Source organism: Amphiura filiformis, chromosome 4 (assembly GCF_039555335.1).
Source record: "Amphiura filiformis chromosome 4, Afil_fr2py, whole genome shotgun sequence".
NCBI lineage: Eukaryota > Metazoa > Echinodermata > Ophiuroidea > Amphilepidida > Amphiuridae > Amphiura > Amphiura filiformis.
This window is the reverse complement of record NC_092631.1, coordinates 81,090,889-81,112,925: the sequence shown is the minus strand read 5'-3', so window position 1 is coordinate 81,112,925 and position 22,037 is coordinate 81,090,889. Positions and strand designations below refer to the sequence as shown.

Genomic DNA, 22,037 nt, shown 5'->3' with positions numbered 1-22,037 from the left:
TATTATTATTGATATCATAATTTCTCGGACTTGCATCATTTATTTCCGATCCTCGCATATATTAATTTGTGTCTCGCATTGTCTTACGCCCTGCTAGGTTTGAGCATCCGCCTCCTTCTTCATTATTTATTATTAGTATTAGTATTAGTATTAGTATTAGTATTAGTATTAGTATTAGTATTAGTATTAGTATTAGTATTAGCATTGTTATAAAGATTTGTTTTAAGCATTTAACAAATCATAAATTCGACAAGTCTTCATGTTCTACAAACGCAGTGTATTCATATTTCATCAACGTTACCTCTCTATCGACGAATGGATCGGTGAAAAGGGTTTACGTTTCGTTACATTTAAATGCAGCTTCGCGCCTGCAAAAGGTGATGCTGAATGAACATGAATCAATCAATATCGCTACGGCAAGCGTTTCCTGATATGCTGGATGAATATTTCATGATAACTATTTGACCAATATCAATAAAACGGTGAACACAAACTATCAAAAGAAGTACCCATGACACCCATCTTTAATAGATAGGATTTCAAATAACTATGTACATTTCTAAACGCGATTTGAATTGCTAAATTAGAAGAGGTTTCTTAACAGATTACAAGCAATGAAATGTGATCAGACAAAGAGAGATATATAGTTAATTGTAACTTCTGAATGTTTCCTGGTTCCGCAACATTTTTATATCTATAGTTGTAACTTCTGAATGTTTCTTGGATCCGCAACATGTTCATATCTATAGTTGTAACTTCTGAATGTTTCTTGGATCCGCAATATATTCATATCTATAGTTGTAACTTCTGAACGTGTCTTGGTTTTTGTATTAGCTCGGTAAGGTAATTGATTCCAAATGCAGCACAGCAGTTTGGATTTGTTAGGAATCTGAGGAATGCTCGTGACAGTTTTAGGCATCGTACGCCAAGTTGAAAACTTTTTTTAAAATAGTTCACAAACACTTTTGGAGGACTACTCTTGGGGTATTTTGCTATTAATAATACGAAAACAAAATTAATAGTCTCGTGATCAGCTCCTATACTGCATGGACAGGTAAATGTCGTTGCACAAATTAGGGTTGCAGGATATTGGGATCGTATGTCTAACACCTTGCCAAGTGCTTCATATAATGAAAGGAACACAATAATAACCCGCTAATCATGCCTGAATCGCTTTTAGATAAATCATACCTTATAGCCAAGGATATAATATTAGTCTGATTGTCTAGAACAAGATGAGATATAATAAGGAATAAAGAATCACTTACATTGTTTATAAATAGCAATCGGAAGGTATTTTTTATTTTAAATCCTTATTATGGTACAAGAACTGTGTCAATGTCATGTGTGTGTAATTGTATAAATTTATTTTTTTCTATTAATCTAAAATTAACATTTTGAGTATAAAACCTGTAATTCAAATATTAGAGAAATGCCCTAGCAACCGTGTTGTTATATGTGTTGTTATATGGACACTACGAATGAGACGGAAACTCGGCAAATTGTATTCTGAGTTAAAGTGTAAAATGTGCGTGAAGATCGTATTCATAGGTATCTCAATTCTTTACAAAAGGGGTCTCATCAAACACTGTTTAAACCAAGCTGAAGAGGATAAGCTTCTACCTATTTCTATAGCATCTTTAAATAGTTCTTGTCTTTGTTTGCTTTGGCTAAATCCTGCTCAAGTGGTGGATAACAAAGCATTGTGTTTTGTCTAGGTATGTATAACCAATAATTAATAATGAGAGGACACTCCTGAACCTCGCTGACTTGGAGATGATTTGAAATGACCGCCAATTATGACTGTTTGATATTTATTACCAGAAATGTGGAAAAACAGACACATGTAGAACCGAAAAAGGTACAATGTTGTTGAAGGGGCAGAGTTCAACAAACCATAATCCCGCTTCTGGATATCGTTTGAAGTCAAATGATATACCATTTTAAAGATTAAAATATATGTTTTCTTTTTTCGTGGTGTCCACTCACAAATTTCATATTTAGAAGCTCAATATATCCCAAAACTGTAATCTATGTTGAATTTGTGATTTGGAGATTCAACACCCAAGGCTTACATTTTTGACGTTTTTATTGCGGCTCACTGATTATCATTACTATTAAGGGTTATGTGAAAAATGCCGGGTTATATGTAGGATATAAAGATTTATTAAACGCTTTAATCATGTTAATAACACTCACTAACATTTGTAAAAATTGCTCCAAAACATTCAAGATAATGTAAATTTAAAAGTCAAACGAACTCTTTACTGGCTTCTCTATATTGAGTTAACTTGAGACATAGTGTAATTTTCGGAGTGTACTTAGACTATGCCATAGTCGACTTTTGATAAATAAAAATATGTTATATATTCATTATGAACTCATTCAGTTGAACTCGATATTATACTGATATATTTTATTACATCAAAATACTAGTAAATGGTTATAAAAAAAGTTTATATAAATACAGTAAAGTATAGACCGATACGTAGGCTTATTGAATGCCACATAGAGGGTGTCACAGAAAAAATTGAACGTAAGTCGCGAAATAGACAATAGAATCAAATAATTTAAAATGCATCATATAGCCTAATTTATTTTGCATAACATATGAAAATTTGATTTGATTCGGTCGATTGGTTGCGAAGAAATTAACGATTACATAATGCGCGCATCAATGGAGTTCATTCCAAGTTTGATCAACAGGCGCTTTTTCCATACTCGCTCACCGATTCCTAAAGTTTGCGTATCTCAATAAATTTAGTCCACATTATCTGTTTTATAATCCGACGGTGTTGTTATGTCATTCATGCTTTCACTGAAGATGAATAGCAGTTTGTCCAAGAAAACTTTTGTAAACATTCCAACTTAAATTCATTAGGTTGTGCAAATATGTTATATTAATTTTCTAAAGAACATTTGAGCCAAGAATGATCAAGTGCTTACAGCTTTACGTGGGATTTTTGATACCATGCAACATTAATGTTGAAGTTTTAGAAGATTTAACTTTGCATTACAATTTCTTGGAAATATTCCAAAAAACATGTGTGAGAGAATTTTTTTAAGCCAGCTGAAATTCTTTATGCAATAATTCTATATGCAACATTTATTTGAACATAGATATTTACAAGTACCGAGCACCATCTTACATGCAAGCTTTCATTTTCAATATCATGCAGGTTTTCAAATTTGAATAAAACCTAATTAAATGTTTTGCAAGAACCATATTGTTTAAAAAGAACGAAAAGGATTTCACAGAACAAAATATGAAGCTAATTGACAGTTAACCACTAGTGCGCATTGTGTTTAATGATCTTTCTTTCGAACTTGGAATGAAGTGAATTGACGCATGCGTTATGCAATCGCTCATTTCTTCGCAATCAGTCAATCGATTCCAGTAAAATTGGCGTGTAAGAGGAAGAATAAGATGGGCTACACGCTGATTTTTAGAATTTTAGATTTGTATGTCTATTTATCGACTTACGTCCAAATTTATTTGCCCGGTAATTTTTTCTGGGACACCCTGTATTATAATGGCACTTTAATATTGAACAGTTCTAGTTATAGAATCTATCAGTTTAGTAATCGCGAAAGCCCGAGTTAAAAATCTGGGGAAGCCAACACACAGAGGGATTACGGTGACTAAAAAGATCAGATGTGAAAATCTATCAATTGTGCATAAATTAATTAAATCAGAGTTTTAAGAGTATACACAATGGGCAAGTGGACTACGGAGAAGTCTAGAGTGTACTCGAATCAGTACTCTTTGCATGAATCACAGGGAGTCCTCTGAGGACCTCCATTTAATACTTGCATATCCTGTAGACATAATTTGAGTCATTTAGACTCTCCTCTGTACTTTGTATTGACTCCTTTGGTATCTGCATCAATTTGACTCCGTAGACAAATCCCTTTGACCCTCCAAAAGACTTCTCTTGAATGTCTCAAATACATACTTGACACTTTTATATACTCAAAACGCGACCTACAGTCAAACGGACTCTTTAATGGCTGCACCTTTCTATAGTACTATCGCATTGCAGATCCAGAAATCGATTCGATTAGACACCTTTTAATTTTCTGTTTGAATGTTAAAATTAGAATTTTTAATAATTCATAATCATATCGCGAGTTTCAGAAAATCAAAATTATTTTAAATCAGAAGGATAATCCCAGTATTCAGAATGCAATTTAGTGTGTCTGATGTGCTCTCAGGTATCACAGGTATGCTATGCAAACATGCCTATCCGAACCCTTAAAAGCATAATTTTGTTTAAATGAGAGCAATATTTGATCTAAATGAGTGTGGTCAATCTCTTTGAGCACCAAAGGCTAATTAACGGTAAAGTCTCTAAATCTAGTTTCTGAATTTGCAGTTGCAGGACACCTTACGCGAATATCTCATTTCTCTTCGGCTTGAGCTTTTGTTTGGTAATGAGAATAAGTAAGAGGTTTCACGTTTTCCCTTATCTCATTCAAACTCTCTTTCATGTTTTCCCTCGTTCAATTTTGATTTCTTCAACACCCTAGGCTTGGTCGACGTGTGTGTTTGTTTGTTCACTGATTATTAACTCCTCTTCTGATGAGTCTTTTGCTGGCAACAAGTCATTATTAACATCCTCTAGAAAATATCAGGTGGTGATTTCAACGGCACGGCCCTTCTTTGTAAAATAGATTTGATTTTTTTACATTCTGTGGGATTTCATGTAGGAAATGGCTATGGGTATCCGAAGGCAATATTCAATGTAACTAAAATGAAGGTAATATATTTAAAGTTACGATACAGGATGTCCCTGAAAGAACTGCATCGTCAGAAACTTAATTGTCTGAGTATTTTAGCACCACAACTAATCATAACTAAATAACTGGTGTGGTTAAGGAAATAATCAGCTATATTATTGGATTTTGAACTCCTTCATTTTCAAACCTTTCCACGGATTAAAATAGCAATCGATGATCTGTAGTCGGAGTGCTAATGACTGTCTGCATCATCAGCGCATCCGTGGAACGGATTGTAAATTGGGTACTTTTTGATGGGAATTCATACTATCAAATCCATTTTGGTGGCATACCTTGTTGCAGTTTTATGCCGCTACGCAGCACCTCATCTGGCAACCTAGCTTCTTCTTTCTTGAAGCTGCTGCCGGTGGCGGCGCTAGAAGCTAGTCGAAGAAATAGTTCCCTTTGTCTCTGTTCATGGTGTTTTGCCCTCGTTTGCTGATCAAAATTGCCTCTCTAATTTGCCTTTTGTTCCTGTTGGCTTCTTTTGATCTAATATTAGCGTCCTCCAAACCTATGGCATGATTGTTTTGCGCAACGTGGCCTGTAAAAGCACATTTATTTACTTCTATGAGCGTTTGATTCGACCAGCTTCTAGCGCCGCCAACGGCAGCAACTTCAGGAAAAAAGAAGCCGGGTTTCCTGTCTGATCAAATGCTGCGTATCAGCATGAAACTGTAACAAGGTATGTCACCAAAAATCGATTTGATAATATGAACGTAGGTAGGTTTGTAAAATTTAAAAAAATAAAATAGTTTATGCGTTAAAATACCAAAACTAATTCAGTTTCCGGTGATACGGTTCTTTCAGGGACACCCTGTACAAAGCAGTGTTATTGGGTTATAAGCCCATAGCTCCGGCAGACATGAAGCAATCGATGGGTAGACAACATAATTTGGTATTTTATTTGCCATTGACAAAACCTATCAGTCGATATCATGAGCGAAAACTGCAATTAGGAAAATAGAACATAGTTTTATGGCAGTTAAGTTTAAGTATATTATAGACAATGAATGTGTTATGTATAACTTGTATAAACTTCAAAATAAATAATTACTGTGGAAATATTATCTATTATTTTCGACATTTAAACACCTACTGACAGCGCTACTACTACTGAACTCTAAGTGGGCGATGTTTTGTTATGTTTTTTTATACAAAACGAATAAAACTACGTAGAATATATCGACACCCAAATTTGAAATACTTATTATTACGCAGTTGCATTGTAGATGAACGATTAACTTGATTTATGTTACATGCGAAGTAAGCAAATTAATACAGGCTGGGTATTGTGAGAAAATAAATTATTTCTAGCTGTATTTATTCATTTATTTTCCCAAAAGCACGAAGTAAAATTGATATGATATGAAGTAATTGCAATTGATATGACTTTACAACAAATGTTTTTGTGACGGTTGTGTTAGCGGAGATAACTAAATAACTTCTGAAAAAAGGGAAATAAATAGGTGAGTACAAATTAATGTAATTGCTAGAGTTCTATTGTGGTGTGCCCTGGGTAATTTAATTTGGTCATTTTATCTTTGTTTAACAATTTAAAGCTAGTTCATGGGAGATACGCCATGTAGAAAAATGCTGCATTTTATGATGTTAGACGTTGGTGATACAAAACCAATCTCAAAAATGAGATCAATTAAATGCTAGACAATGATATCATAGAACCAAGAAATAGTGAATGGAGTTTCCCATGTATCCTTGTTCCTACGCCTGATGGTTCATACAGATTAGTCGTAGATTAGAGAGCTGCAAATGTTTATTCCAAGACAGACTCTTATCCAATTCCGAGAATTGATGATGTCATAGACAAAATTGGAAATGCAAAATTTGTTAGCAAATTTGATCTTTTGAAAGGGTACTGACAGGTATCACTCACAGCCCGTACCAAAAAGATGTCTGCATTTTGTACACCGTTTGGTCTTTAATTTACTTGTTATTTTTCATTACTGTTAACTTAAAGCCTTAATGTACGATCTCTTTTCAGAATATACCTTTATTTTTTTCAAAACCGATTTTTTTTGCCATATTTGTAACACTTACACATGTTCCAACTTGCATCCATAAAGGAAACTGTCAAATTCGCCCTATTTGAAGTAAAACGGGTTGATTTTCTGTTGGTCCAACATATTATCATAATTTTCAGATTGTGATAATATGTCGGAACGATCGTAAATCTTAGTCTCCTACGAAGCCAGTTTTTTTACGCTCGCTCCACACATGTGGAGGGATCGTAACCAAACTGGCTGCGTAGGAGACTAACTCTGAGGCCGCACTCGGCGTCCTAATCCAAAAAGTGCGAGATATTTCGAGTGATAGAGTTATGAAGTTTATGATGTTGTTTCTTTGCAAATTTCCAATGTTTTTCGCGTCCAAATGTATTGGGAACTTTCATAATGATTGCATATTAACTTTTTTATCATTTTGGAAGAAAAAAGAAAAATCTAAACGTTTAGATAGTACATTAAGGCTTTAACCACACCATGTGTTTTGCTGTACATTGTGAAGTGATTTTTGGTAAAAGGTGTTTTCTGCCTTCAGTGATTTCCGACTTGTAACACTATCGAGCAGGTGACCAAATCATCTGGGTATTAACAGCGGGTTAATTCAATAAGATACGTTGGCAGTCGAATGATGAATGACAAGTAAAAATAAACCTTAGAATAATTATATTCTAAATTCGAACTTCAAATTTAGGCAGATATGCAGTCTTGCCATCTGGTATAAATACTTCGTTATTTTTCACAAACTTATGAAGCTCAATAGTGGCAACCCTAACCTCTCATATGATGTGATGGGCTATATGCTAAACGATTCGGCTGTCATGAACATGCTTTGATGATAAACTAAATTGTATTACTACTCTCCGGTAAGTTTAATAACAGAATAAACCTCTCATGCCCTTACTCTCTGTGCAGTGTTTGGATTGTAATATCTTATTTACTGGTTCCCAATAAGTTCACCTTGATAATTCAGTTCTGGGTTAATGTCAGCTAGGTTTTAGTTTATATGCTTCATATATGCTTAATAGTTATTTTGCTTCATCATGAGTCTTCCTCCGGTTAGTGTTATACTAGATCTAGGTATTTCACGCGGGTTCAGAAATTGAGTAATTTCCCCACGGTTAACTCACTTTGGAGGAGAGCGGCACGAAGTTGTGTGCATTGGCGGCCTGCAATTAGCTAGGTTATTCGAACGTTTACTTTTTCTGAAGCCTTATTTCTTTATTATTTTATGACTGGCGACATTTCACATCCATTAGTTGACTACATTTTAATCATATTGATATTTTATATACCTGGATGACTGAGAATATACACAAATATAAGAGTATTTACTGTTTTGCCAAAAAAAACATATCTGAATCATATCCATTCGTTAAGTACTAACCGACGATTTAAAAAATGTACTATTTTACCAATTTCTTGAAAAAAAAGAGCCACCAAGCATGCATTTTCGGCATGTTTACTGACAACCGAGTCACTAAAAATGAAGACTTGGATAAAGTCTAAGCATTCATAATCTTGGGTAGATGCCGAAATTTTGCTCAAATTTTCACTTTTTTTGTTAATTTAATTAAATAATTGGTCATATGAATGAAAGATGTCTTTTCCAAAAGTTTAAATGCATAAGTTGAAATTAGACTTTGTACAAGTCTTTAGACTTGACTGTCACAGCATGTGAAAAACACTTTAAAACGTCGTGTTTTTTGCCCTTATTTTATAAATTTGGCCAAATAATGAAATTTATTATTGCCAGTTAGAACTAAATGAATAATTAGGATTGAGCTGTGTTTCATTTGGCAGAAGTTGATAATATTTGTTTTTAATTCCAAACAATAAGTGCTGCATTTTTCTGGAATACCGAGTAGTTGCCGTTTTCATCAGTGTTCTTGTACATACTCTACTGTTAACGCAATGACCAGATGCAGTCAGTAGTATGTCCAGTAAAAGTTAATTGTCTTAACCCTAACCCTCCTGTATACTACAAAATACTACTTGGTATATGCGCTGTTCGTGCGTGCATCCCACGTGGTGTGATGACACAATCGCCCTAAGTGATATATAGGCACGGTTTCGCTGGCCAGCGAAGCCCAAGACCCGTGGCAAGGTGTCGGCGACCGAGTGCTTGGCATGCGAGGGGTCTCGGGTTCGAATCCCACCCAGAGCAAACAACTTCTTTCTTTCTTTTCTGTCTTTATTCTTTCCTTCTTTCCCTTCCCGTCGCCAAAAAGCCCTTAGGCGGTTAGGGTTAGGTTACCACTATCGAAACTCAGTATAGGCTTCCTTAGGTTACCGCTATCGAAACTCAATATAGGCTTCCTTAACCCTAACCCTCCTGTATACTACAAAATACTACTTGGTATATGCGCTGTTCGTGCGTGCATCCCACGTGGTGTGATGACGCAATCGCCCTAAGTGATATATAGGCACGGTTTCGCTGGCCAACAAAGCCCAAGACCCGTGGCAAGGTGTCGGCGACCGAGTGCTTGGCATGCGAGGGGTCTCGGGTTCGAATCCCACCCAGAGCAAACAACTTCTTTCTTTCTTTTCTCTCTTTATTCTTTCCTTCTTTCCCTTCCCGTCGCCAAAAACCCTTAGGCGGTTAGGGTTAATCCAATAAAGTATTAACGTTGATATGCTTTCGCTGTCTCATATCATTACAAAATACGATGACGAAATGCACGCACACGGATACTCAAAAAGTTTAACTTCATCCTCAGCTTTTAAGTGGACATGTAACTTTATATGTGTAGAGTGCTTGTAATTATATGATAACCCTTATTAATGTTATTATCATTTGTATACGCTATTGACATTTACGGGATATTTTAAATACGGGAAAGAACGTCGTTGTGTGAATACTTGAATACTATATTATAAAAGCATTTACCAAGGTATGGAATAAATTATACATAAGCAAATGTTACAAGTACTAGTGCTACACAAAAAGTAGTTTCATTACATATCATTTACTTTGATATCAAAAATTATGTAATATTTTATATTTTTATGTTATTTCTTTCTCATGTACTCAGGTCCATTCTGTGAACCAGATTATGATAACATCACATGCTGGCCTCCAACGCTTGCTGGACGCAATGCAAGTGTCCGCTGTCCAGTGTATTTCCGTAAGTGTATTTTTTTGTTACGCTGTGCCTTTGGATGTTCATAGATTTGGGGTCAAAAGTCATTAAGGGTCGCTACTTCCGGTTTACGGCCAAAAACATGATTTTCGGTAATTAAAATGCTTCTTCTACAAATACCATAGCATGGTGACGTCACTAACGCATTGACATTACCCACTATCTGTGAGGTGTACACGTCCGGTCAAAAAACATGCAAAAATCCAATTCTTTGGTACAGTAACGCCAGTTGCATATAAGTATTGTTATCAGTCAATGTCTATAAAGTGTTAAAAAATTTGCGGTCAGAGTTCATTAGGGGATTCATTTACGATTCCAGACAAAAAAAATCTTCAAAATGCTTCTCCTGCCATAAACAACATAGCAGAGTGACGCCACTTGGACATTAGTGGACATAAGGTCACCAAGGGGTCACTGCCGGTCGACAACAACGACTGTCTTCGTGGCCGCAGGACCACAGTTCTTTATTATTATTATTATTATTATTATTATTATTATTATTATTATTATTATTATTATTATTATTATTATTATTATTATTATTATTATTATTATTATTATTATTATTTACAGATCTTCAAGCCCATCGATCTTGTCTAAATAATGGCCAATGGGCACCCCATCGAATTGATTACAATGAATGCTTAAACCCGCCTCCTGTGCCGGTAAGTTTTATTTATAAAAATTGTCAATTAGCACCTGATATATTTAAGTTTTTCCGCATTGCGATTTATTCTTTTTTTTTACATAAATCTGGCGTACTTATAAGGGAATAATGTTACTTCCTAAAGAGGAGGGGCGTCCAAGATTAACTACATTTTGACATCGTCATTGGTTTAACACGTAAGTTCAAAAGTAAACTATGACAAACTATGACTACTTCCAAGATTATACTCTGAACAAGAAAGATGTCGGACATTGTCCTTCATCAGGCGAATCCCGGCCACGTCGCTGCAACCTCAGAGTCACCTCAGTCAGATTTTTGGTTCATTGGCGCTTTACTCAAATACCATAGTCACTATTGTGTGATTTTCTTTACCTATATACTTCTAAAATAAAATCATGGCGGGAGCCGTGTACCATTATATCTTATTAGTAAAGATTGATATTTGTGAGGACATGAATACCAAAACACACACGTCATTATCCCTATTTTTCGTGTCAAAAATCGCCGTGATAGTAGAGCGAATCCACTAGTTATTCAACAGCCACGCATGGTTTTATTTTAACATACGCTTCATTCCCACTATAATGCAGCGTTGCCATTCATCATCTGATCATCAAATGACTTATTATTACGATACCATCATCTGACTCCTTATAAACCTATGACACATGATTAACTACCATAGGTATTTTTTTAATATATCGCACTTCACAAGTATATACGCTCATGCGGTACACGTCGTCTACACGAGGTAAATAATTATTTTGTATAGGCAGTGAAACGAACCGGTCTATAAATGCTCCGGCAGCTGCCGAGGGTCACAAAGTAACTCCAGTGAGAATGATATTGGTATTGGTATCTCATTGGCTAATAAAACCCCGGCTAAAAACTAACCGCTATAGCTCGGCGATCATGTTATTAATTTAGCTGTTTGAGTTGTCTTTCTAAATATCCAGGCAAGATTGATTATTCTATTGTTGAATGTCCGACAATAAAGCTTGTATGTATTTACACAGTCTCTATAGAATTGATAACTCAAAGAAAAGTCAGAATCGACTCGCATTCCTAGATCCTGCAGCACTTATTGGATTGATACGAATTGTGTCCTGACCACGCTCCTATAGTGACATAGGCCTATGCTACATGCTGGTGTGTTTATTATTGATATGATCAAATGTTTCGTTAATGTTGTTATATTCCCAGCAAACACAAAAATGTTTTGAAAACGTTTTAAACAAGTTATACTTTGGGTTTTGGTTTAGGTAAAAACGTTTTAATAACATTAAAATGGCGGGTTATATAAAGGTCATGAAAACGTTTTAAAACGTTTTGTATGAAAACACACGACAAAAATATTTTTAAAATGTTTTCAAAATGTTATTGTAAACTAGTTTTTGTAAACATTTTTTGTCAAATATTTTGTCAACACTTAAAAAACATTATGTTAAAATATTTGCTGTTAAAATGTTTTTGAATGTTATGAAAACGTTTTATACCCTTTATATAACCCGACATTTAAACGTTTTCTGACAATCTTTTATAACCTTTCGTGAATGATGTCGAATACGTTTTGTGTTTGCTGGGTTGCACATGATTATGTGTTGAAAGAATCTGATAACCTTTACTCTGCGTATAGGTACATGTGGTATGTTATACTTTGCCTGGCGTGCTCGGCCGTTTATCTTGAAACTATTAAATCACGGCGGAACAAAATCACCATGCAGTACTGTTGAACATGGTAATTTCTGACACGAAGATATAGGAATGGTGACGCTGTGCGGTACCTCTGCATTGAACCATAGATGTCAAAGAACAGGGATTGTATTCAATCTATGATTCCAGACATACACAGGTGATGCGAGCAACCTGTTTGTAGTGCAGGGCGATATATTCAAAAATTGTAAACAAAATGTTTTAACCTATTCCTATGGTAGTTAATCGTGTTACATTATCTCTTTAACAACGAATTATGCATGTGTTTTATATTTCCGACAGTGGTCTCAGATACTCGCATTGACCTGAAAGTTAACTAGTTAAAATTTGGCGGAAATTGTTCAGATAAAAATATGGCGGATAAATATGTCCAATTCCTTCAATTTCATGTGATAATATTATGTATGCGACCGAGGTTTTATGTAGTATTACCATGATTTATAGCATAGATCTAGATTTTATCATGGTGAATATTGATCTAAATATGCCGGTATAGCCACAAACTAACTTAAAAATGAACAATAAACCTCATTTGTATACATACAGTGCTTGTACCGAGTTTGATATAACAACAACAACCAAAAAAGGCAATATCTGAACCTTATAAACTTGAGATGGTAAAAAAGACCCATCGATTGTCTGAGGCAATAAAAACACTTTACTATACAGCCACTACAATCGCAGCAGACATACAATATGCAACAGTACTTGTTTTTCCTCTGGCTTATGTTATGCTTTTGCATGATTTGTTTCTTTATAAATCAAAGCTGTGAAATGCTTTGAAAGTGCAATCTGTGTTTATTCCCTATTGCAACGTATGTTATGTATCATATAATGAACTTGATGCACCAACTGAAGCAGACATTAATTATATAGCTCTTTTGAAAGTACTTTTTCAAACAATTTGTTCTTTTGTGGTGACTTTTTATGTACATTTGCTCTTCCTATTGAAATGCTTAACGGTATCGTCACCTGAGAATCGTACAGCTGGAAATCATTACCTTAGAGACTAAGTAGAATCTGGAGAAACACGGTGAAGAGGAATCTAAATAGATGTTGAATGCTGTTCATCATTTATAGGTTAATAAATGCGTATCAAATCTCGAGCAACAAGTCATACGCATTTATTAACCTATTTCATACAAGAGAAAAAAATCCCGTGATTATTGCCACTTTATAACAAACTTTTCACTAAAAATGTTGGAAAAATGCAAGCAAATACATATAAATGCATCAACCCTCATTAAAAATTCGAAAGCACTGTGAGTACTACGCCGAGTGTGCGCCCGTTCAATTATACAATATTTATGCACGGCTAGTAATTAACTTTCGTTTGCTCGGGTTGGTTTTCACTAATCTAGGATTGTATGAATATATCTTATTTGGTGAGGAAACCATTACGCCAAAAATAACACAATTCCCCCTGTTTGTTCTCTGTATTCTTTTGCTGCTTGGTTGTGATGTTGATTTTTAGTTTTGATGTTGGTTATTGATTTCTGTTTTGTGGTAGTGGCATGTGGATCTGGGAGTCGTTTCTCACCATGGGCTGTTGGCTCCTTTGACGCATGTTGCCGCCGCGGCTCGCAATGTCAAGGGTTTCGATAGGTCTCTGCTCTGGGTTTGGAGACTAAGGGTGCTGTTGCAGTGGTTTAATTTGGACTGGTTATGATGTTTACCTTCTGGTCGTATGTCCTGCGCTCAGCTCAGGGATGTTTTAAAATGCTGTTTTATTGTGCCACATCGCAAACAAGGAAGAACAGTGTCAGTGCATTGATTGATCTATGGACGTACTAAATACAGGGTGTCCCAGAGAAAATACCGAGTGAATAAAATTGAACGTAAGTCGAGAAATAGAGATTAGAAACAAAAACATTAAAATGTAGCACATAGCATATCTTATTGTGCATCACATACGAAAATTTTATTTGATTCGGTTGACTGGTTGCAAAGAAATTAACGATTACATAATGGGCACATCAATGCTGTTCATTCCAAGTTTGATCAACAGGTGCTTTTTTCATACTCGCTCACCGCTTCCTAGAGTTTGTGTGTCTCATTAAATGTAGTCAATATTATCTATTGTATAATCCGACGGTGTTATGTTATTCATGCTATCACTAAAGATGAATAAAAATTTATCTGAGAAAACTTTGATTTCTGCAACTGGAACTTTAATTCTTTTAAATATGTGCAAATATGTTAAATTTTAACTTTCCAAAGAACAATGGTCAAGTTCTTACAGCTTTACGTGTGATTTTGATACCATGCATGGTTATTGCAACATTTATAATGTTGAAGTTTTAAAAGATTTTTAAATTTTTAAACTTTGCATTACAATTTCTTGTAAATATTATAAAACATTGAAAACATTCATGGGTGTGAGAATTTTTGGCAGCCAGCAGGAATTCTTTATGCAATAATTCTTTATGCAACATATATTGTATACATTAACGTAAATAGATATTTGCAAGTACCGAGCATCATTTTACATGCAAGCTTTCATTTTCAATACCGTGCAGGTTTTCAAATTTGAACAAAACCTAATAAAATGTTTTGCAAGAAACAGATTGTTTATAAAGAATGAAACACCGAACAAAATATGAAGCCCATTGACAGTTATTAACCACTGGTGTGCATTGTGTTGAATTATCTTTCTTTCAAACTTGGAATGAAGTGAATTGACGCATGCGTTATGTAGTCGCTCATTTCTTCGTAATCAGTCAACCGATTCCAGTACAATTAGCGTATAAGATGCAGAATAAGATGGGCTACATGCTGATTTTCAAATATTTGGATTTTGATGTCTATATCTCGACTTACGTCCAAATTCATTCGCCCGGTAATTTTTTTCTGGGACACCCTGTACATGTAATATCGAGGTTAAAATTTCAAATTGTTCAAATTCGTTTGATACCAATCCTGAAATTTTCCTCTGGTTATATGGATTCCGGGACTCGTAACATCGTGGATTGATACAGAATGGCGTACACACAGCTTGGCGCAGCACCTACGCGAACTGCGCTTTGCGTTTCGCGTGAATGACGCGTGCTTTTGTGAATTTATGCGTGCGTAAATTGGAACTTTATTGCCTCGAATAATTCCCGCCTATTAAGAGCTAATCATAGTAATTAGTATATTTAATGTCAACATTTGATCCCTTACTATTAGTATTTAAAATATTGTCAAACAGTTTGAGACCAAATTCATCAACATCGGAGGCAACTTTCTGTTTTATCCCAAGTGTTTCGACTTTTTTGTCATAACTTTGGAACGATAAAGTAATACTATACATTTTCTAAATCCTTATGAAAAGAGGAATATTTATATATATATGGTTTTAATTTTGACCCCTGTATAGATTTTGAGCCTGGTTACACAAAGAGAAGCGGCTACGGGACGCCAGTTTACCTATTGTTGTTACACAGTAAGCAGTAATCCGTTGACAGCTACCCTGGCAATCGACATCTAATTGGGGGTTAGGGTTAGGGTTAAGGTTAGGGTTAGGGTTAGGGTTAGATTGACAAAAAAATACCGAGGTTACCTGACGTCACATAGCCGCTTGTACACAAAGGGATATTGTTGGCTAATATTTTCCAAATAAGTGAGCTTTAAGGAGTATGTTTTGCCAATTCTGTTACTTTCACACATTGAGATCGACAGAGTCACCATAGAGTCTGCAGTATTATGGTAATTTGTAACCGTAATTTAAATCCCCAGCATCAGCCCACATTGGCATCGCATCATTAACGCATCACGGCAGTTTCTGGTTACGGAAAGATAGTGCACGCTTCACTGCAGCTTACACCTTCTTCATGAACTACTTATTATGACTTTTAGTACACAGCAAGATTCTTAAATTTATGGTAATTACCATGGAGCTAATTCAACTCTATTATTTCACTCACCTAGTATAAAATGCGATTGTGCCTTTCTTAACTAATTTCAATAAGATCTATGTATTAACATTAATATTTAAAGAAAATAAAAAAAATATTACTCCTGCCCCCCACCCCCACTCGCCTTAAGCCATTGTTTAATAGCCGAAGTACCTTTCAGCTATATTTCACAAACATTTCCACGCTTATCTTTCTTATCCGGCCATATCTATATTATTATTAAGACATGTCGTCCAGTCTTTTATCAAGTTGTACTTGTCGGTTATTCATTAATACAAAAAAATGCATGTTGGTTGGTTCCATAAAACATGATCTTTCAACTAATTTCGGGCGATTCTTTGTTAATGGTGTCTCTTTTTCCCGTATCCTATTGAAATGGGTCGAACTTGAGTTGGAGCCTGCAAGCTACATTTTATCATTGAAATAGTTGAGGATGATAAGTTATCTGGCACAAGCCTTAAGCGTCAATTTCACACACTGATTGACATGAGTCTTGCATTTATCCAATTTCAATTTTTTGAAGATTGCACGTTTTAGTCAGATAAAATATATAGAGTAATCCACCTTGTGTCATTGGCCATACGTGGGGAATGTGGGATTTGTTGCCGATGAAAAGTAAATCGCGTTTAAAGCTAGGCAACTTCAAAATGAATAGGGTACCTTAATCACGTTCAAATTACATTGTAATGTAATGTAGAATAAACCAAATTTCCTGTGGGAAACATGATAAGCTCGTTAAAATGTTTTCTATATTACCTTGACATTGCTGTGCGGTATGAGCGCAAACCTGGAAAATGATGTAGGCGTACAAAAAATCACATTAAAATGTATTCTCAAAACTAAAATATCTTATAGGTATGTTACACGATGAAGCAAACACCGGCAGTATTCTTTTGTTGCTTGGTTGCGATGTTGGTTTTTGGTTTCGATGTTGGTTATTGATTTCGGGTTCATTTTAAACTGCTGTGGTTGGCATGGTTAGGTTCCAGCCAACAGCTGCTATACATATTTGCCCCGTTATTATTTTTTTCACTTACCGGCAACAGAATCCGTATTTCTTTTAGATATTATTTTTTTCTCTGATGTCAAATCTTCAAGGTTGAAGATCAGTGATCAGTAGTACACCAAATATTACGTTTATCCGGGACGTTTATAAACCAGTTGTTCAAGTTTACCTTTTGTTTTTATATCAAATATATTTTGTCAAAAAATGAAGAATTTTTGACATTCAATAGACAATGAAGTGAAAGACACCATCAGTCAATGAAGTGAAAAACACCATCAGTCAAAGACTTGGAAGTTCAGCTAAATAGTTTGAACACTGAGAGCAGGAAAATTGGATTAAAAATACACAAAGGGAAAACGAAATACATGACCAACTTTGACACTACAGAGTCCATTGAAATTGACAATGAACCGATTGAGAAAGTAGATAGCTACAAGTATCTGGGCAAGACAGTCAAAATGGAGGACAACACAAGAGAGGAAGTCTTACTAAGAATCAAGGCTGGCTGGTGTTGTTTTGGCAGGTACAAAGACATCCTTTGTGATAAAAAGCTACCAATGACATTGAGGAGGCGCATGTACGATCAATGTGTGTTACCCACCATGACCTACGGCGCTGAAACCTGGTCGACAACTAAAGATCTGGAACATAATCTCACCACGACACAACGAGCCATGGAAAGACGTATGCTGAACATAACTATACGCGACAAAATCAGAAACAGTGACATAAGAAATAAAACTGGAGTCAAAGACATCATGGAAAGGATCGGTGAAGCAAAATGGAGATGGGCAGGACATGTGGCAAGAAAAAACGACAACAGATGGACAAAAAGAGTCACCGAGTGGCAACCAAGAACAGGAAAGCGTAGAAGAGGAAGGCAAAGACGAAGATGGCGAGACGATTTAACAGCATATAGAGGCACCACATGGGCAAGGGATGCGCAAGACAGACAGAAATGGAAGATTCTTGAAGAGGGCTTTATACTACAGAGGATGAAACAGCCTAGGTGAGGTGAGGTGAGGTGAGACAATGAAGTGACGGATATATAGCTTTCGAATTATATGTATCTCTTCTATTCATATCTGACCCTCTACCATGTCACATTCAAATATTGATAAGACCCGGAAGGAATTGCAATATTGGAGGCGACGTGTATTTTGAGCTGTTTAAAGGTCCAAAATCGTTGGTCTGGTAAACTGGCAGGTTTGTGCAGGAACTAAATACCAACCATTACTAAATATTTATACTAGAATTTTTGAAGGTAACCTAGTCCTCACATATCACAATGTTCTTTTAAATAGTGAGGACCTGGGCGAATTGGACACTTTTATTTTCACGGATTATGTTATGCCACAAAATGCTGAGCTTGTGTAACACTGTATGAATAAATCCAGATGTGCTGTTAACTCTTTTTAAAGCCATAATGTTTTTTGGCATATTTGTCATTTTTACGCATGTCCAACATGCACCTAGTGGATTCTGCCTATACATTCCAAATAACCTTGTTCTTTTTGAAAGGATAGTAAAAAATATTTTTTGTAAATACGTAAACAATTTTGGAAGTAAAATTGTTTAAAATTCTGCGTATCACTTAATTGCATTTATAATGTCTGCAAAGTGCAGGGGAACTCTACGGGTACTCCAAGTCTCTCTCATCGATGCAGTGGGTCGCACTCAAGAGAAAGAAATCATGTCATTAAAAGCTAGTCGATTTGTTCTAGTTTACCTAATTTGAGTATAATTTTGGAATACGGTTAACAATTATCGGAAGTAAGAAGAGAATAAAATCATCAGCTAGGCTTAAAGCAGGTCAATCGATGACAATTTTCCACCTTGGGATTGACGATACCCAGATTGCAATGTTTTGTCAATCTAGCGAAGAGAATGTTCATAACCCCAAATGTATATCCCTAAACGCCATGTATATAAGTTATTTAATGGTATACGATTCGTCTCTTCATTAATCGCACTAAGGCGCGATTCATCCTATCAAAATATCAATATCTACGTCAAAGAGTAAGCTTTACCATTAATATTTGGTAGAAATGAAAGATCTCCTGAAACATCATCATAAGCATACAATAACAATTTGCTCAAAATTAACGATTCGTAACTTTGCCGAATTCATAATGATATGGTATCGAAAAAAGAGAGACAATTTGGAGAAAGGTGAGGTTGTCGATGGGGTTACAGACCTTACAATCCAATGCGGTTATTGGCTTTCTTAACTAATTTCTACATGTTTAAGATCAGTGTATTGGTATTAATATTATAACAAATATTACTCCTGCAACCCCACACGCCTTAAGCCATAGTTTAATAGTCAAAGTACCTTGCAGCTTACATATTTCAAAAACATGTCCATGCTTATCTTTCTTATCCGGCCATATCTTTATTAAGACATGTCGTCCAGTATTTTATCAATTTGCACTTGTCGGTTATTCATTAAATACAAAAAAAATTGTATGCATGTTCAAACGGTCAAAACACTTTTGTTGGTTCCATAAAACATGATCTTTCAACTAATTGCGGGCGATTCTTTGTTAATGGTGTCTCTTTTACCTGTATCCTATTGAAATGGGTCGAACTTGAGTTGGAGCCTGCAAGCTACATTTTATCATAGAAATAGTTGAGGATGATAAGTTATCTGGCACAAGCCTTAAGCGTCAATTTCACACACTGATTGACATGAGTCTTTCATTTATCCAATTTCAATTTTTGAAGATTGCACGTTTTAGTCAGATAAAATATATAGAGTAATCCACCTTGTGTCATTGGCCATACGTGGGGAATGTGGGATTTGTTGCCGATGAAAAGTAAATCGCGTTTAAAGCTAGGCAACTTCAAAATTAATAGGGTACCTAAATCACGTTCAAATTACATTGTAATGTAATGTAGAATAACCCAAATTTCCTGTGGGAAACATGATAAGCTCGTTAAAAATGTTTTTTATATTACCTTGACATTGCTGCAGTGGTATGAGCGCAAACCTGAAAAATGATGTAGGCGTACAAAAATCACATTCAAATATATTCTCAAAGCTAAAATATCTTATTTAAATAAAATAAGGTATGTTACACGATGAAGCAAAAACCGGCAGTATTCGTTTGTTGCATGGTTGTGATGTTGGTCTTTGGTTTTGATATTGGTTATTGATTTCGTTTTAAATTGCTGTGGTTAGCATGGTTAGGCTCCCGCCAACAGCTGCTATACATATTTGCCCCGTAAAATTATTTTTTCAATTACCGGCAACAGAAACCGTATTTGGTTTAGATATTATATTTTTTCTCTGATGTCAAATCTTCAGGGTTGACGATCAGTGATCAGAAGTAGACTTAATAGTACGTTTATCCGGGATGTTTATAAACCAGCCGTACAGTGTACCTTTTGTTTGTTTTTGTTTTTCAATAAAATGTTGTTATAAAAACTTGTGACATTCAACAGACGATGAACTGACAGATATATAGCTTTCTAATTATATGTATCTCTCCTATTCATATCTGACCCTCTGACACCCTCCACCATGTCCACATTCAAATATTAAAATGTTATTTTAAATAGTGAGGACCTCGGCGTGTTGGACACTTTTATTTTCATAGATTATGTTATGCAACAGCCTCAGTGGCAGTTGAGATTAGATTTAGCATTTCCTTTCACTTGACTCAAAGTCTGACAGTAAAATTGTTCACTTGATTGTTGGGAGTGGCCTTCTTTTCCTTGTTCTTTGTCTTCAAATATGTTTCTCACTTCTCTTTCCATATAGGCCAGCATGCTTATATAGGCTTTTTAGCCTGACTTGAGCATTTTGTTTGAGCCTGGTCCAATCAGGACCCAAGCATGTCTCCACACGGAGCGACCATACAAACAAACAAAATGCTGAGCGTGTTTAAGGGAAGGGGTATGAACGTTTGGACAGTATTTTATTGTGGGACATTATAGCACATCAGACATACGAAGAATGTCCTTCTGATATCAAATAATTTTGATTTTTTGGAATTCGCAATGTAATACATATTTTATGGCAAATCATTAAAAATTGATATTTTTGATATTTAACAGTACTTGAAGTAAACTTTATAAATCTGATTTTTTTTCCCAAAACACCAAAAAAATAGGTCTTTTTGGGAAAAAATCCATATCTTCAATATAAAAGGTCAAAATTTTCAATTGATCGTCGGCTTTTCCTCCCAGCTACATACACTTTAAGAATATATCATTAGATTTATAAAATTTATTTCGAGGACTGCTATATATCAAAAATTTGAAAAATATCGAATTTTAATCATTTGTCATAAAATTGCGCTTGTATTATATCGTGAATTTCAAAAAATGAAAATTATTTGATATCAGAAACACATGCTTCGTATTCAGAATGCAATTCGATACGTCTGAGGTGCTCTCATGTCCCACAAAAAATACTGTCGAAACGCCATAAACGCTCATTCTAGATCCCATAACACTGTAGAAAAAAAACCAGATGTGCTGTTAACTCTTTAAGCCATCATGTTTTTGTCAAATTTGTAATTTTTACGCATGTCCCAAATGCACCTAATTGGATTCTCATATACATTCCTTGTTCTTTTTTGAAAGGATAATACAAACTATTTTTTGCAAAGACGTAAACAATTTTGGAAGTAGAATTGTTTTATGCATATCAAATAATTGCATGTATAATGTCTGCAAAGTGCAGGCGAACTCTATGAGTATTCCATGTCTCTCTCATCGATGAAGTGGGTCGCACTTAAGAGAAAGAAATCATGTCATTAAAAGCTAGTCGATTTGTTCTAATTTACCTAATGTGACTATAATTTT

General features: G+C 35.2%; 1 protein-coding gene across 1 annotated transcript in view; it reads left to right on the top strand.

Moving 5' to 3' along the window:
• Positions 1 to 22,037, top strand: part of LOC140151504 (corticotropin-releasing factor receptor 2-like) — a 223,384-nt gene that overhangs the window by 158,139 nt on the left and 43,208 nt on the right. The window contains exons 3-4 of the mRNA XM_072173863.1: positions 9,833 to 9,925; positions 10,514 to 10,605. Coding sequence (XP_072029964.1) covers positions 9,833 to 9,925; positions 10,514 to 10,605 — 185 coding nt within the window. The remainder of the gene's footprint in view (positions 1 to 9,832; positions 9,926 to 10,513; positions 10,606 to 22,037) is intronic.